The 18,228-nt window shown below is 38.8% G+C and overlaps 1 protein-coding gene across 1 annotated transcript; it reads left to right on the plus strand.

Annotated features, from left to right (window-relative positions):
* The first annotated feature begins 4,955 nt into the window (after window positions 1-4,955).
* Window positions 4,956-18,228, plus strand: LOC124281191 (retina and anterior neural fold homeobox protein 2-like). The gene is made up of 5 exons (XM_046717217.1): window positions 4,956-5,063; window positions 14,072-14,192; window positions 15,102-15,225; window positions 16,498-16,570; window positions 17,466-18,228. Exons 1-5 carry the CDS (start codon window positions 5,012-5,014, stop codon window positions 17,744-17,746), a joined length of 651 nt encoding a protein of 216 aa, XP_046573173.1. The 5' UTR covers window positions 4,956-5,011; the 3' UTR covers window positions 17,747-18,228.

Genomic DNA, 18,228 nt, shown 5'->3' on the forward strand with positions numbered 1-18,228 from the left:
CCCTACAATGAAAGTGGAATCAGCCCAGTTGTTGAAGAGTACCAACAGGAGTCATTGATGAGTAGATTAATGAAATAGATTATCAAAGATTCTATTTACACAGAAGAAATAGACTATTATGAAGTTTGAAAGTCATTTTGGTTTAAACATATTTTATTATTATTTATGAAAATGAATTGGGATTGGTGAAGTATTACTGCTTATGTTAACACCGCTCCCATGCAACATAAAATACAAAATGAAATGGAGGATTAGACTATCGATATTGACTATTGCATAAATATATTTTAAAGTATACATCAAATACAACTATTCTCTAAGTAGTCATAATTAGAGAGTTACAGTTGTGTGTGTCTAACAAGCTATTGTAGGAATATAAATCAATCATGAGAAGGTTGTTGAGTTAATTTAAGTATTTTCCTGAGAAAATTTGAAGCGTTGTTTACACAAGGTTTACACAAGAAGTAAATTTTTTCGTTTCCGTTCAAAATGGTATCCAGGTTATAACGGGTAGTGCCGGGTAAAAAGGATTTGGCATAAGAGGCAGTTCGACTGTAAACATGTATTTCAGAGTTATTTCTTAAACAATATCTTGTAGTTTCAGAGACGGATGTAAATCTGAGTAGGTAAATTAATTTCTCTTTCAATGATCACGAAGTTACCTACACAAAGTGTATGTGAATCAATTTATCTTATAAAGTTTCATTAAGACTTCCACAAGATTCAGTTACATAGCAAATCAGTAATTAGCTAGGGTTAATCCATCCTATCAGACAGGGGAGTGTGGTGTGTTTTCTTTGTTAATTACCTACTCCACTGTCTCATAACTGGGAGTCTCACAATTGGGAGTTCTCACAAATGGGAGTAGACCTTTTCTTACCTTCCTTGATTATCGTATGCAGATGTCACGATGTATGCTATTTCGCCACAGCCGTAGTCGTGGCTCAGTATCTCTCGTGTTTGACGATTTTGTCGCCAGGAGATTTGTTTGTCTACTTTAAAACCTTTGCCTTTGACGAGTAGGGAGGCTGTAATCTTTCATGGAGTTAACAGCGATAAGTACTGCATGACTCGTGGCAGTACGTTCTGTTTGTTTGTTTGTTGTTTAACGCCGCTATCAGCAACATTCAAGCTATATGGCGGCAGTATGTAACAAATCGAGTCTGGACCAGACAATCAGGTGATCAACATCATGAGCATCGATCTACGCGATCTAACTCAGATCTTCTCGGGTAGCGGTTAAAGTGGTTAAAACGTTCGATAGTCAAGTCCAAGCCCCGGGTTCAATTCCCTACATTGGTGCAAAGCAATTGGGATACGATGACGTGTGCCAGCCAGGTCAGCGAGCCTGACCACCCGATCCATTTAGTCGCCTCTTACGACAACCATGTGTTGCTAAAGACCAATTAAAATATTCTAACCCGGATCTTCACGGGTAGTTGATTGTTGTTTTTCTTTAATCTTTGCTTTCATTGGGGTGGGATGGAGTGTCTTACAAAACATAATATTTGTCACAAATTCCCACGAATATGAAGTTGCAATAAAAATAACCACCGAACGCGTCGTGTACATACACTATGGGAACTTCACCATGCTTCGGTTTGGAAGTGTATCTGCAAAATACCAACATGTTAGAGGCCAGTTGCTTTATCCCACGTTGATGACTCATTGAAAATTACCCCCAGCTTATGGCAGACAAGTGTGGGTCAATACCACGGCAGGTTGGTCAACTACACAGACAACGACAGCCTGCCCGGGGGTGGGGCTAATTCGAAAACATAAAAATGCTGTATTATGGATACTTACGGAAGCCTATTCGTGCCACAGTCAAAGACACGTTTATCATCTGCGTAGGTACTAATCTACGTTAGGGCATCATTTTTATGTGTTTTACGTAGCCACCAAATTTTGAACATGGGTCGGGCGATCGGGAAAAACAAAATCAAACAAAAAAGTAATAAAGACAGAATTATCTGAATAATGTTCTTGATTCTCGTTTATTGCAATTCTTATTACAAATTTCTCGCGTTCTTTGGGGTCAGCGACTGATTATAAGATAAACATTTTATATGACAAGGCGGTACGTTTTAGGTTCGAGTCGGCGGTGTTGGAATGAGAAAAAAACGTTTTCGGGGGGCCGGCAATAAAGTTAGAAGGGTCGGTCGGGCGCTGCGAAACACAGTAAAAAAATACTGCCCTTATTGATACTTTCGTCTGCATGGAAGACACTTTTATCTCGGTAGAAAATCCTTTCATTTTTGGGTTTATATTGTTTTGTTTATTTTACGCCGCAATCAGCAATATTCTGAAACTATTCTCATCAGTCACGTTTGTGTCGTAATTCAAACCACATGGTCCATAAAAAGTTGAAAGAGTACATTTAGGTCACATATCCAGAGTGTTACATCTCTGTCGATCTCATTTTGAATAACTTGCATCAATACAAAGCTAATGGGCGTAGTACATTAATATCACAGGAGTTAAATACATTTTCGAAAATAATTGTACCATTATATATCTAATATACACTGACTGACTGACTGAGTTTGGTTTTACGCCGCTTTTAGCAATATTCCAGCAACATCACGGCGGGGGACACCAGAAATGGGCTTCACACATTGTGCCCATGTGGGGATTCGAACCCGGGTCTTGGGTGTGACGAGCCAACGCTTTAACCATTAGGCTACCCCACCGCCCCTCTAATATACACAAAACTGGTATTAAATAACATTTGTATTAGATACAATGCCCATTTGACTTTATTCTAGCTATATGGCGGCGGTCTGTAAATAATCGAGTCTGGACCAGGCAATCCAGTGATCAACATCAAGAGCATTGGTCACGAAATGGATACAATGGTACGAGTTAACTAAGTCAGTGTGCCTGGCCAACGGTTAGTCGCCTCTCACAATCATGGGTTCCTGAAGACCAGTTCTAACCCGGATCTTCAAGGGTACCATATATAATATTTTATCATGCGTATCGTTACCCACACCGCGATATTGTCTTGTGAAGTTGCGAACATCGTTGCATAGAGTTCGTAAAAATAGATGAATATAGTTTATACAAACACCTGAATAATTTATTTAAATTCAGGCAGCACGCTGGTATTCTATTTTGGGGCGTTTTACGTATTTTCACAACTTCATGAAATCATTTGAAATTTTAAAACTATCAGCAATAAAACAAAAGTACTAAGATATCCCCAAAAAATTCCGACATGTTTACATGAAGGGTTATAATTACTTTATGTATTAGTCAGATAATCAAAAAATATAACCAATGGGTCATTATGAAGCCGGCTTTTATATAAAAGTGACCCAAAACTATTGTCAGTTACTCGAAAATATTGTGACAACAGTCACGAATTCGATAGGCGATTAATCTTTCTTCTAGATAGATTATAATCTTACATTTGTAGATGGAAGTCTCATATAGGAAGACGATATAAAATTTTAAACTCTGGCACGAAAATGTTTCCGTAGAAACTTAAAAAATCACCAAACAATGTGACATGCGCGGAAAAGTGACAAGAATAGCATCACCTGATTCATTCGAGAGAGAAATCGAAATAGAGTGTAACCACATTAACTCGAACTTCAGTAGCCCTTTATATCGTTGCAGCCCGATTCGTTATTCTGGAATCACGATAGGGAAAGTTCGTTAAAAGTTACTGATCATTAGTTTGTCCCTAAAGCCTCATTCTTTCGGGAGAGTGATTTGGGCAATCTTAACCAAAAAAATCCTTAAGTCGAAGTTAACGCAAATGTCATGAATTCGAGATAAATGATTCAACTGGGGTCACTTATGACTAGAACAAACATTCCGTTTGTCCCGAACTGCATATGACTCATATAGCTTCGATTGATCCCAGGAATTCGAGTTAAAGAGGGTTTAATAAGTGCCAAATGAACAGTAATTGTTCATGGGGATCCGAGGAGTATTTTTAAAATGAAAAAAAAAGAAATTAAAAGATTCCTATATTAATTATTTTTAGGACGCATCCACTATGGTAATAAGTCCAGTAATGAACAAGAGACGGAGCACAAGTTTTACCCCCAACAGGGTTTGATTTCATGAATAAATTTCACAACAAAAATAGACTGAGAAATTGTTTAATCCAACAATTGCGAATTCAAATGTGCCTTATCCGAGGTGTTTTATGAGGCTAAGGGCTTGTAAATGAACATTCAAATCAAAATTAATGTGCTCTCATTAAGTCGGTCCTCACTGTGCTATGCGGGTAACTTAAATGACAGCACAAACAAGGCGGCAAATCGTTAGAACTTGACTTCTGTGATCAGCTGTAGTTTGGTGTTATCACACAAATTATCATTGTCCAGTTGAAGTGGTTAATTTCAATAGGATGTGCCACACACTTGAGCCAGCCGTCAATCATCGAGTTACAAGGTCGTGGAGCATGTCAAAGGTTGTTCGTTTCTATCATTAGTCATTTGCAGATGGGAAATTTGTTGAGGGACATTTTGACCGGTTAAATGACTCCGATCTTTAAATACCCAGAGACGAGTCAAAAACATGGCTCGCGTGCCCCTTGCTCGACCCAGTGACGTCAGGGCGCGATCTGCGCGTGCAGCCCCTGTGTGCCAACTACCACCTGACCAGCATGACGCAAACCACTCTCGCTAGGACAATCAGGGTTCTATTTTAATCTTTATTTGTAGAATTCAAATAGTTATGACGTCGGTATTTATTTAAGCCAGCACGTCAAACACCGAGAGAGCCTCGCTCTGATATTGCAGACCCCACTTCCGTCGTGACGAAATTGTAATTGAGCACTTTAGACCAATTAATATCTATTGTCATTCTTCGTGCGACTGGCTTCAATTGCGCTAATAGACGTTTATTACAGCCAATGATTTCTCCCCTGCTATTACAGTGATGTATAAATGGTAAGGTGGACAGTTGATGAAACTTCCTAGTTGTTGTCTATTGCAGGGAGGCTCCGGAGTTTACAGTGCTGGTAGCAGCACAGTAGCTTGTTAATTTCAATATGGACATGACATCCACTGACACTCAAACGTTTAAAGACGACTCCCACGCAGGTAAGTCATTTTTTTAATAGTTTTATCAAAGTTCTAAAAAATTGAAATATAATTGCAGACCACTTTATTTAATTTTTATCAGTTACAAGATATGTGAATCTAATTAGCTCATTCCACTTTATGTCAATTAATTATCATCAATCGTTACTTTCGTAATTAATGAAATAATTCAGTTATTATTCTTGCATTTCTCAAAATCATTCTGACAATTAGCCGAATATTTGTACGCAATAATGATTTTTCGGTATTTCTTAAGATATATTTGTGTAATTGTTTAATAATTAAATATCAATTTATTTAGTGTTTACACACATATATCAATAGAATCAATTTTGATATCAATGTCAAGAAACGAATCTGCCATTTATGTCAGAAATTCAATTATTTGAATATAAATAGTTTGTTATCGGAGTAATAAGTAAGAATTATATTGTTTACGTATAAATTACGTGTTTGTTTCCTTGTTTATTGTCCATCAACACAACATATGTACGTCAATGCTACAGTTGACCCCCCTTAATCCGGATATATGTTCCTTTGTGAACTACGTGAGTATTTAAAGAGACACAAGTGTGTTTCAATGTATAGGTGTTAGTTACGTACAGCAGGGTTGACAATAATTGCGTTTCCTTTAACACCGTCATCAATATTATTCTGTGTCTATAATTTTACAACAATGCAAAGACAATATTAATTTTAGCACCAAACACGTGTTCTACCATCGTATCGTGATATATTAGATAGGTAATTAAATTGTGGAAACTGTGAAATGAAGACACCTCTCTCACCTTACACCTACCTCGAGGACCACGGTAAATTGAATGTGTCTGCATGCACGGGTCGCCCCATTCCAGAAACAAACCTGCTACATCCAAGCACTGAAAGAGGTTTTCAGTAAAGAAAAGGATACAACTTTATGACCAAGCAAAATTAGTTGGGCATCTTTCAATGTTTTGGTAGAAAATAATGACATTGCACTTCCGTTAGATTTATTTAAAATTAAAAAATATGTTCTCTCTCTCTCTCTCTCTCTCTCTCTCTCTCTCTCTCTCTCTCTCTCTCTCTCTCTCTCTCTCTCTCTCTCTCTCTCTCTCTCTCTCTCTCTCTCTCTCTCTCTCTCTCTCTCTCTCTCTCTCTCTCTCTGTTATACCGATCTTTCATTTCGTTGAAGTCTGAATTTGGTCAATGTGTGTTCCTTCGTTGTTTTATAAAGTTACATTTAAACCAATTTACACAATCCCCTTAAATAATTCGTTGTATTGTGTTAATTGCCCATCCAACAGCATGTCAATTAGGACCACATACATTATTATATATTAATCACTTTTCGTTTAGGTTCTGCCCGAATAACATAATATTAATGCAATGAACGAAGGACCGCAAAGATCGTGGATATTTACAAGACATTTTTTAAAATAAAATTCACATAAAATTCCCCGAAAATGTTCCTGGTCCTCAACTTTTATTGTTCAGAATATTGCCATCGACAATAACCCCTATATTAAAATTTAAAATACAATCTACGCCGATCGTTACGTTGAATAAACAGGCATTAATAGGAGTGTAAATATCATATTTCATTTACGATTATTAATTATGACGTAATTACTGTTTATATGCGGGAGCAAATATCAAGTGAACCAATTGTTGACTTTTTGTCGCACAAAATTTACATGTATTGTATTGCATTTAATATTAACAATTATCCACACGCATTCCCGCAAATGAAGATGTCAGCTATATTTGCATGGCCACACAATACAAATAATCAGAAGTAATTGAAACCCAGGAAGGGCGCATTCCATACGCTAGCTGATATCTGATTGTGATATTGTGATATACAAAAGAGTTCGTTTTTATTGTTCACCAAAAATCTATATTAAACACTAACACGTTTTTTTTATATTTCTCACAGGCACCTGTTGTTGTACAACGCATGCACTAATGTTGTAGAAACATATCTATCTTTACATATCTATAGCAGGCCTTCAGGAACCCATGCTTGTCGTGAGAGGCGACTCATGCACACTGACTTAGTTAACACGTCATCGTATCCACACTGCGTATATATCGATGCTCATATTATTGATCACTGGATTGTCTAGTCAAGGCTCGTTAATTTACAGACTGCCGCCATATGACTGGAATACATGTATATGCGGAAGGTTACGCAGGTCTAATAAAACCATTTAATCAGCTAAAGCGTTGAACGTAAAAAGACAGCTTTTAAGCGCTAAACCTACCTGTATACCACGTGCATGTAAGGGATAAATTGAGGATCAGGTGCCCAGTGGACACACAATACGCTGACAGATAATAATTCAAACAATAAGAATGGGGATCATTAATACCTTGGGCACAAAACTACCACAAAAGTATTGTCGATCCTTAAAGTTTTGTTCAGTATAGTTTATTCTACTCAAAAGATTATCGGAAATGTTCATATTGCTAAAGTTATTCTGTATGGTTTGACAGATATACTAACGTAATATATAAGAATCGAATCCACTCTTACATATTTTGAGTAGTATAAACTATTCAGTAATGTATCTACATTCTCACGTCGTTACCACTGTCGCCACATTAACGTTTAAAGCAGTTTAGCAGATGGTCAAAACGAAGCCCTAAACTTCTACATCATAATTTACATACCTGCATAAGAGCTTGACTAAACACTTATTTGAAGATTCCAGCTGAGTGTTGGTAATTACGATATTTTATTGCTCTGATTTGTCGGACATAAAAGCTGTCAAAAGGACCAAGATAGTGGCCACATTCGGTTGACATTTAGACCTTCAGTCACGCCCCTTTTCAGCCCCTGTCCCGCCCCTATCACCTGCCCTGCGGACAAAGCCGGACAGCTGTCTGTTCAACTGGCTGTGTAAACACGCACGGCAATCACGTGCGCCGCGTGTGGCAAGCGCTCGACTAATGATGTTCACTTGACAAGTGACAAGGCTGTGCAATCGACAAGGGTTGTTAATATCATGCGGGTACTCCGGTCCTGTTCTCGTAATTATGTTGTAATAAAAGCACAATGCGATAGGAAGGACATTCGCCCCTGTTGTATGTATAAAAACGTATGCTTTTGTTTATTAGATGACTTCATCCTTTAAAAATGTGTCATGTTAAGTTAAGGCGTTGACTACCAAATGCACTAAACTCGCGTCGGAAGAAGGTCTGAGGTCGTACAGTTCAAAATCGTTATTTTCTAAGTTTGCGGGTCGAGGAATTCACGTCTGAAAACTTGCTTTTAGACCAAATCAAGCTCAAGTCAATATACAACAGCTCGTATCATCATATGTTGCCTGGAATGAACGGCGTTATTCATTGTCAAACTGAGTTTTTTTCGGAGTTGATAGTCTGCTAAAGCCATAAATAAAACAAGTCTAGATTTCCTCAGGGTCTGAATATCTGGTCTCCCCGGGGCTCCTTTTCAATTTAAATGGTCTTGTTTGTTACTATCAAAATTATATATATTCAGAGACTAGCGTTAGTCTACCCTAAATGAGGCAAGTCTAGATTTAATCTCCCATCTAACTGGGGCTACTGTTCAATTTAAGGGGAATTATTTGTTTCTATGAAAATAACGTTATAGACCAAGAGACAAATTAAGCGGTAGTCAACGGAGCGGAGTGTGTCTCTTATTTTAGGAATTCAGTTTTAACAATAACATGACAACATGCGTATGGTGCATAAGAATACATTGTATTTTGCAAACAAGAAATATCTGTAAACAAAAACTATCACCGGAGTATACAATGTTGTTTCGTTTTTTCAAACGCTATGTACACTGTTAACATCTGTACTTGAGAACTGTAACACGAATTAAACCTGAAAAGTAAACACTGTATCATCCGTCTTTGCAACTGTGCCGCCTTTACCAATGGAGTCGGTTTAATCGTCACTTTTTGACACTTTACTGCATTTACCCTTTTTTCAAGGACGTTTTTGCAAATGCAGTAAATGCATCTGGAATTAACTTATCGCGAATAATGATTATTGCCTTTTGGTGAAAGGTGTCTGTAAACATCATGCGTGAATGTTACGTGCCACGTGGTCTTGGCTAATCTGTTTCAGACTAAAACAAAGAATGGTTATTGCCCTTTAGGGACCGTTCATAATTTATGGCTAGCGGGGTGATGGTGATTTTATGGAGAAGCATATACAATGTGAATGATGCCCCTCCCTCCCTTAAAAATGTACAGAGCAAGTCTCTCCCCCCCCCCCCTTCCTACGTGTTATGTACAAAATCAATGGCCCACCTACCCCCCTACCAGTATATATGGAAGCGTGGCTCACATTAATATTAAAGAAATTGTATCTATACAACTCTCCTCGTTGTTCATCACACCAACTTCTAAATGCCACTCAAACAAGTTGTGAGTATATGTGTTCAAAATTGATGACCCCACCCTACCTCCCCAGAACAAAATGGGTGACCTTTACTTAGAATCATCATCACCCCCCTAGCCACAAATTATGAACTGTCCGTAGATGATTATACGAGATAGATCGAGTACAGGGCAGATAGTATGCTTTACACTTTATGTGTACTTATGATACATAGGTGGATAATTTTGTTCCTTTATTAATCATAGTTGGGAGTCTATATACAGATTCTCAGAACAGACTCTGTTATTTTAATACCCGTGAAGATCAGGATTAGAATTGATCTTCAATAACCCATGCATGTCGTAAGAGCAGACTAAAGGGATCGGGTGGTCAGGCTCACTGATTTGGTTGACACATGTTATCATATCCCAGTTGCGTAGATCGATGCTCATACTGTTGATCACTGGATTGTGTGGTCAAGACTCGATTACTTACAGACCGCCGCCATGTAGCTGGAATATTGCTTGAGTGCGGCGTAAAACCAAACTCACTCACTACAACTACTACTACTACTACTACTACTACTACTACTACTATTACTACTACTACTACTGATAATAATACCCACGTCACAACATTCCAAGGTTTTCCATGTCACATCCTAAGAGTGGTGTACAAGATTGACATAAGCAGTCAACGAAATTAAAAAGCTCTCGACATAATGGCAATACTACTAAGTGCGGCAACTTCTGTAGTTTCAAAAACATCAGATCAAATTTTCTCTTAGAACACGTACGATGTTTTACTAAGTTACTACTCAGTTTTTAAATTGTCATAAAGTTATTTGGCGCTTCCAATAATGTTACTGTAATATATCATGATATATTTCTATTTATGGGACGCTTTGTAACTGTAACAAACACAGATGACTTAACTTGTTTTAAACGTTTAAATCAATAAACTGGTATAAATATAGTATAAATAGATAATTTTAGAAGCTTGTGAAGATGATTCATGCGATTATTTTACGAGGAGGTTGTATCAGAAATAATAGTAATATGAAAATGCTTATTAATACTAATACCATGTTATGTTTGGACTGACTGACTGACTGAATTTGGTTTTACGCCGCTTTTAGCAATATTCCAGCAATATCACGGCGGGGGGACACCAGAAATGGGCATCACACATTGTACCCATGATGGGATTCGAACCCGGGTCTTCGGCGTGACGAGCCAACGCTTTAATCACTAGGCTACCCCACCGCCCTGTTATGTTTGGAAAGGAGAGAGGAAATAATTATCAATAACGATGAATTGCCTGTAATTACCATTGTCTGTATTACATCATACTAGATGTACACATTTAAGTGTATTTAAATTACAAAGAATGAGCATCCGTATGGAGGGGCGATGGGGGTAATCTAGTGGTTAAAGCGTTCGCTCGTCACGCCAAAGACCCGGGTTCGATTCCCCTCATGGGTGCAATATATGAAGCCTATTTCTGGTGTCCCCCCGCCGCGATAGTGCTGGAATGTTGCTAGAAATGGCGTAAAACTAAATTCACTCGCCCAAGCATCCGTATGTAACCTTCCTTCAGTTAATAAAACATATAGTGCGTTTCTGCTTAATTCTTTATAAATTAACCGAAACGCTATAAGAAGTTACGGTTCTGTGATTACACATTACCATTTAGATAGCTGTCATGTAAGCATGAAATCTCGTTTATTTCGTGTGCAGCTATGTGAGTCGATTTCACTCATTACCAGGCGTACGCCGTCCAACAAAACATGTTGAGAAATTTAGCTTAGTAACAATGTTGCAATTTGCTTTTCTTGAAAGTTTTTTTTTTTTATAACGTACTCAGCAATATTCCAGCTATATGGCGGTGATCTGTAAATAACCATGCATGGACCAGACCATCCAGTGGTTGACAGAATGAGTATCGATCTACGCAATTGGGATACGGTGACGCACATCAACCAAATCAACCGCATATCGCCTCTTACAGCAAGCATGGGATGCTGAAGATCAATTCTAACTCGGATCTTCGTGGGTCTTCTTGAAAGTAAACCTCGGGAAACTTCTGTTCCGATTTAAGGGACCCATGAAGATCCGGGTTAGCATTGCTCTTCACTAACCCATGCTTGTCGTAAGAGGCGACTAACGGGATCGGGTGGTCAGGCTCGCTGACTTGGCTGACACATGTCATCGTATCCCAATTGCGAAGAACGATGTTTATGACGTTGATCACTTGATTGTCTGGTCCAGACTTGATTGTTTACAGACCGCCGCCATACAGCTGAAATATTGCCAAAGTGCCAACTAAACTCACTCACTCACTCTGATTTAAGGCCAGTTCCATACCTAGCTGTGGATATGTCTCTCTTTTAAATTCATATGCCGTCCAGTCACGAATGCCTTTCAGTAATTTGCAATTATCACCCCATTCATCATTCTATAATGACACTGTTTATGCACTATACTTTCGCTGACATTTCAATTTCAACTTCACCAAGATAATTTCAGCTCATCGCTCCGTCTGCGGAATGATATAATGAAAATGTTAATCATAGCCCCCGAAGCTCTTTGAATGTCAAGGGATAATCTTTTCAAACTTATGAAAAAAATGCAAACATTGAACAATTAACCCTGAAAATGGCAGTGATTTGCTGCATTAAAAACGTGTGAATGTCCCGTGTGCTTGGTGCTTCGTTCTTGTCAATTTCAAACCCTTCAATCATGAAATGAAATTGGCATTTATTATCCAATAGACAATAAGCATTGCTCGGTGACTCATCGGCAAATACAATGAGATCTAAATACGAATCGTGAAATTATTTATGATTGGGTTATTTGAATAATAAATATATCTCTGTTTGTTGAAAATGAATTTTAATGATCCTAACTTGAGCAATTTTCTCTAAAATTAGCTGTGCACATACCACGGGTTATGCGAATTAGCTGTATCATTTGGGAAGAGTACTGTCATAAAGACAGACGTTTATGACCGCTAATATCAATACGTAGGCAGTATATAATTGTTGGAAGTCATTTAGGAATAGTTCGTACAGCTAGTTATTTATCCATTATTTTTTTTTATTTATGTCCTGTAATGATGCACCCCAGTGAGGACTGATATATATTATCATTCTCAGCATTCGTAACTTTCACTGCGTTTATCAGTTTATCTCTTTATAAGTATTTCGTATATACATGGTTATCCTGGTTTATGTTATCGTTGTTTAAGTTTTGTTGGATATTAATAATGACAATATAAGTAGTAATATTTTCCCATGAGTTAAAGTTTACCACTTTTTTTTACATGTCATTATTTTTCTTTTATGATCTATCGAAACGTACACTGCGTTGGGTCGAGGATTTAATAATCACAATCATAATCATTATTATCGATTTGTTAAGCTTATATCCAAATTATTTGTTGGAGCAACTATTATTGCGTTCACTACTAGAGTTGGTGATCCGGCAATGTCTTTCTACCAGACCCGAGGAGTGAGTGAGTGAGTTTAGTTTTACGCCGTTTTTAGCAATATTCCAGCAATATCACGACAGGGAACACCAGGTCCCTGTTCCTCAAAGCGATCGTAGCGCTACGATAGTCGTAAGTCTATGTTAAAGTATGGGAGTTGACTTCACACATTGTTCCCATGCGGGGAATCGAACCCCGGACTTCGGCGTGACGAGTGACCCACCACCCAAGACCCAAGGAAATAAAATGAATAAGGAGTTCAAGTCAAGAATGATTTAGCATGTCTAGATGGCATCAGCTTTAGGCCTGAAATTGAAAATTGTTCTGGTCTCCCTATGGGGTTATATTTTATTTTCTTATTGATATATAGTTTTAAATAAGTCAAAATTATTTCTTGGATTAAAATAATATACAATGTGTGAAAATAGACAGTTTGAACTATTCCTAACCGGTGACATGTCTTTGATGGAGTTATTTTCATGGGATCTGGATATTGTGTAGGTTTAAACTGACGATTAACATTTTTTCAGTAAAAGTGGCTATAGTCTGTTTGTAGCGAAAACGTACCGATGAATTTCACTTTAATTAAAACAGTAAATCAAATAAAGTGAAAATTTAGATTGCGAATCCTCATAATTTTACCTTGCCAATTGAACATTTAAATCTCAAAATTGTATTCAAATTAGGATAAAAGTTGTTTAACAAACGATCATAGATTCAAATCGCTTTTACTGGTTTGTATTACAAGGGGGTAAGCGCAGTAGTTGGAACAGTGAAACAAATGCACGTGCGGTACGTGAAGAGCGTTAACTTATAACAACCCTTGTCGTTTTCAGTGTTTCATTTGATGTGCATATCCCCTCGTAATACAAACCAATAATAGCCATGTGAAACTATGATCGTTTGTTAAACATTTTTTATCCTAAGTCGAATACAATTCTGAGATTTAAATGTTCAATTGGCAAGGTAAAATCATGAGGATTCGCAGTCTTAATTTTACTTTATTTGTTTTACTTTTTGGTTTAAAGTGACATTCATCGGTACGTTTTCACTGCAGACAGACTATAGTGATAGATGTAAAAGTACAATAATCTGTGTCCCACGTGTCTTCCTCGAGTGTTCAGAAATGTGTCCAGTTGTTGAGATATGTGTGTAAAATGTTCTGATCTTGGTTGCTGTTTCAGGCGGAAAGAGTTTTCTTGTCATGCGCACATGGGAGGATTCGAATGATGACGTCAGACAAGACACAGAGGAAAATAGTAACGATAAAAATCACAACCAAACACCCAAAAAGCCTCGTCACAGGTATCATCATCATCATCATCTCTAGAAATGAAAAGAAACAGTAACATATTTGCAAATATTGGTCATTCTCATGAAATTCAGTCCGTATTTTGATTAAATGTTTTACGGCCCCGCAACTCATTGTGCAGATTTGCGTCCCCTTGTTACGCCAGGATACACATCATGGTTTGGGATCCAGCTTCTCCCCACTTAGGATCGTAACTGTTTCGTCATAATTAACCTGCTGTGTGTATCTTTACCTATACGATCGGCTGTGACTCTCTTGTCTCACAGTACCCGAACCAAATCATTTAGCTTCTTCCCAGCCCCTTCTGCAATACTCAAACCCTAAAAAAAGCAAGTCTAGATTTCGTTATGTTCTGAATGAATTTTTATCAAAAGTATAATATTTTTATTATAAATTCAAAGACTTAGTCTGGATGATGACCAGCACCACTTTGATTCTTTTGTTTTCATATTAGATGGCGACCGCCTCCGTGGTGTAGTGGTTAGAGCGTCCGCCCGGAGAGCGGAAGGTCGCGGGTTCGATCCCCGACCGCGTCATACCAAAAAAGACGTTAAAATATGGTACTTGTTGGTCCCTGTCTGGCGCTCGGCATTGATGGGTACAACAAGGACTGGTCGGCTCGGAGTCAGTATAATGTGTCTGAGTGGGGTATTCATGCTTCACTGCGGCATGGTATCTCAGTGGGCTAGCACTATAAAACCAGCTTAAGTCTGGGCTAGTACAAGCAGCCGCACATACACATACACACGCATGCACGTCGTCATATGAGCGAAATATTCTCAAGCACGACGTAAAACCCAATTTCACCTCACCTCACCTCATATTAGATGGCACGCCCTCATCAAAATTATGTTTCTAAGTGGCTTCAAACTCTTTCTCATCAACACTGTCTTGTTCTCCAGGACAACCTTCACACCGTATCAACTGGAGGAGATGGAGAAGGCGTTCCGCCGAGCTCCTTACCCGGATGTTGTGACACGAGAAGAACTCGCTCAGAGACTGGGGCTTCACGAGACACGCGTGCAGGTAAGTCTGTTCAGAGAGTCCTCATGAACCGACCTCGCACCTGATTGGCTGATTAGAGAGTCCCCATGACTTCTTTGATTGTCATTTTAGAAGTTGGAAAGTACAATATAGAACAAACTTTATGGATAACAACTTCTTATATTTGTGAGTGGGACGTTTCGATACAGATGTCATGCTTGACAACGGTACAGGAATCTGTATCGAAACGTCGCACTGACAAATATACGAAATTGTTATCCATAAAGTTTGTTCTATATTGAGTCCTCATGAAACGACCTCGTACCTGATTGGTTGATCAGAGAGTCATTGAGTGGTAATATATTCCCTGTAAACGTTGTCAAGTGTGTATGTCTTGTGAACATAATCGATAAGTCCAATTTCGCAAGATATGTTAAAACATTCTATAATTGTACCTTACGCACTACCCACCATAAGGCCAAACTTTGCCAACGATAGCGTATCTAAAAAGTATAATTTAAACCTGAAGTAGTGTTGGAAATTGGTTGAAATCTCACAATTGATGATTGGTTCAATACCAACGACCAATCATTGAAACAAATTGGTTAGCGTCATTTTTCAGATTTTCCTATTCAGGTTGTAGTTGCAGATAAGTATAAAGAAAAAAAACATTTGATTCTCTGTTGTTTATTGAAACTGCACAAATTACATTTGCAGATTTCACATCCAGTGTAAAATGATTCAGTTCCAGTGTAACATAAACTTCCCAGATTCTTCAAGAAATATTCAGTCGTGACTTTTCAGAAAGTGAAGTGAGTGTTCTTAGAAATAAACACGTTTAAAACCGCCCTGACAACGTCCTAGATATGTTCCATCAAAGTATTTCAAACTCTATTACAGCGGTTCCAAAATCGTTTTTGTTCGATTATGAGAAAATGTGATCGATTGCTTGGTCGTTTGGCCACTGCGACCAATCTTCGATTATTTCAATTAATCGGACCACCACTAACCTGAAGGTTTATCTTTATAAAGTTTCATTATAAAGAATTGTAAAATACGTTTCTGCTGATTTACAACCACAGGGGTTCAAATCACTGTTCAAATTTGAAACATTTGTTAATCATAACATATAGAAACAATATATGATTGCAAAAGTCTAGATTTTGATTTTTAAAAATTATTGTCCAAACAGTGATTCGATCCCCTGTGCCTAAAACCAAAGCTATCCAAAATTCAGCACATGTGTTGGCAACTACATATATATTTATGGTAAACTGCAACAATTGAGAATGCTATATTTTTGGTGCTTTGCAGGTGTGGTTCCAGAACAGAAGAGCAAAATGGAGGAAAGGGGTTGCTCCTAAAGTCAGTGTGTCTCAATCGGAAGGTAAATGATTTTTTTGAAAATGTAGTTTACGGAAAGTCGTTGAAGTGACCACACGCCCTTAAGAGCAGATTAGGGGCGGTGGGGTAGCCCAGTGGTTAAAGCGTTCGCTCGTCACGCCGAAGACCAGTGTTCGATTCCCCACATGGGTACAATGTGTGAAGCCCATTTCTGGTGTCTCCCGCCGTGATATTGCTGGAATATTGCTTAAGGCGGCGAAAACCCCAACTCACTCACTCACTAGGAGCAGATTATGATCCCAGGATCCCATGCTTGAAGTGAGAGTTGACCGAAATGAGGATCTTGTGGTCACAACGTCTGGTTCACCCTCCGATCTGTATGGCCCAGTGGTTGGTTGTTGTTTAACGCCGCACTCAGAAATATTTCCGCCATATGGTCTGTAAACATCGAGTGTGAACTAGACAATCCAGTGATCATCATCATGGGCATCGATCTACGCAAATAGGATATGATGACAAGTCAGCGAGCCTGTCCACCCGATCCCGTTAGTCGCCTCTCACGACAAGTATGGGTTACTGAAGACCAATTCTAACAGACCGCCTCCCATGTAGCTGTAATATTGCTGAGTGCGGTGTTAAACAACAACCCAAACCAACCAATTATTCATACTGGTGTCCCTGGGGAGCATGCAACTGAAGTTTTCTGCCTCGGATAACAGTCCTTACGTCTCATCCTACCGGGTACCCTCTCATTGGTGGGTGAACAGAGGCATGTTTCGAACAGTCACGTTCTTGAGGTGCCGCCACTTCTCACAGTCGTTGCTTAACTTAATCTTACCATTGACCTAGGCTCCATGAAAAGGACCACGAGCCATCAGGTTTCTCCATAAGTTATTCGTATCAAATGGAATCATAATATTCAGGCGTTGCCATTTCAGTGAATGAAGAAAGAAAATCAATGCCAGTCCCAGTGTCCGACATCCCACCCCTGAGGGACCAGCCCCCATCGTCCTCCCCCTGGAGTCCCTGGACACTGCCCGGGGGGTACATCTGGTATGCAGGCTGGATGCCGGGGTCCCCGTCCTGCTCATGGTCTCCGCCACCAGGATGTGCTTTACCGGAGTCACGTGGTCCCTGTCACATGACCGACCTTCGCGGGGGTCTCAAACTGCCCAGAACGAGGCCAGAAGGTCGGAATCCTCTCGCTTACGTCACGTAGACATTTTTATTTTGTTTTGTATATAATAACTTATTAAGCTATGGGACAGTGGAATATGATATAAAGTGCCTTGGTCGTCGATCTTCGGAACTTCGTACGAATTTTGTAAATTTGTATATATAATGATTTAAATAGATATGCTAGTGTTGAATGGTGTCTCACAGCAGTTACATCGTGACACTTGTGCATCACCGTCTGTGCCTTCAACGTGCCTTACTTGTATTTGTCTGTGCATACATTGTATATACATTGTACACTAATTGTATAGTTGCAATATGGATCCACACCAGCAATATGATTCATATATTATGCCACACTCACAGCTCAAATGCAGATGTTCAGTGAAGTTTTACACACACAGTTACATAGATTTAAATCATAACTGAAACGACTGTCAGTTTCCTTTGTTAGCTAGGGGCGGTGGGGTAGTCTAATGATTAAAGCGTTTGTTCGTCACGCCGAATATCCGGGTTCGATTCCCC

This window comes from Haliotis rubra, unplaced genomic scaffold, assembly GCF_003918875.1.
Source record: "Haliotis rubra isolate DU_JTF1 unplaced genomic scaffold, ASM391887v1 Scf28, whole genome shotgun sequence".
Lineage (NCBI taxonomy): Eukaryota > Metazoa > Mollusca > Gastropoda > Lepetellida > Haliotidae > Haliotis > Haliotis rubra.

Bases quoted from the DNA above. Each gene is read 5' to 3' on its own strand.
- LOC124281191 (XM_046717217.1), top strand. From the start codon at position 5,012: ATGGACATGACATCCACTGACACTCAAACGTTTAAAGACGACTCCCAC. The intron at 5,064-14,071 runs GTAAGTCATTTT...TTGCTGTTTCAG, and splicing joins TAAAGACGACTCCCACGCAG to GCGGAAAGAGTTTTCTTGTC. The intron at 16,571-17,465 runs GTAAATGATTTT...TTGCCATTTCAG, and splicing joins CAGTGTGTCTCAATCGGAAG to TGAATGAAGAAAGAAAATCA.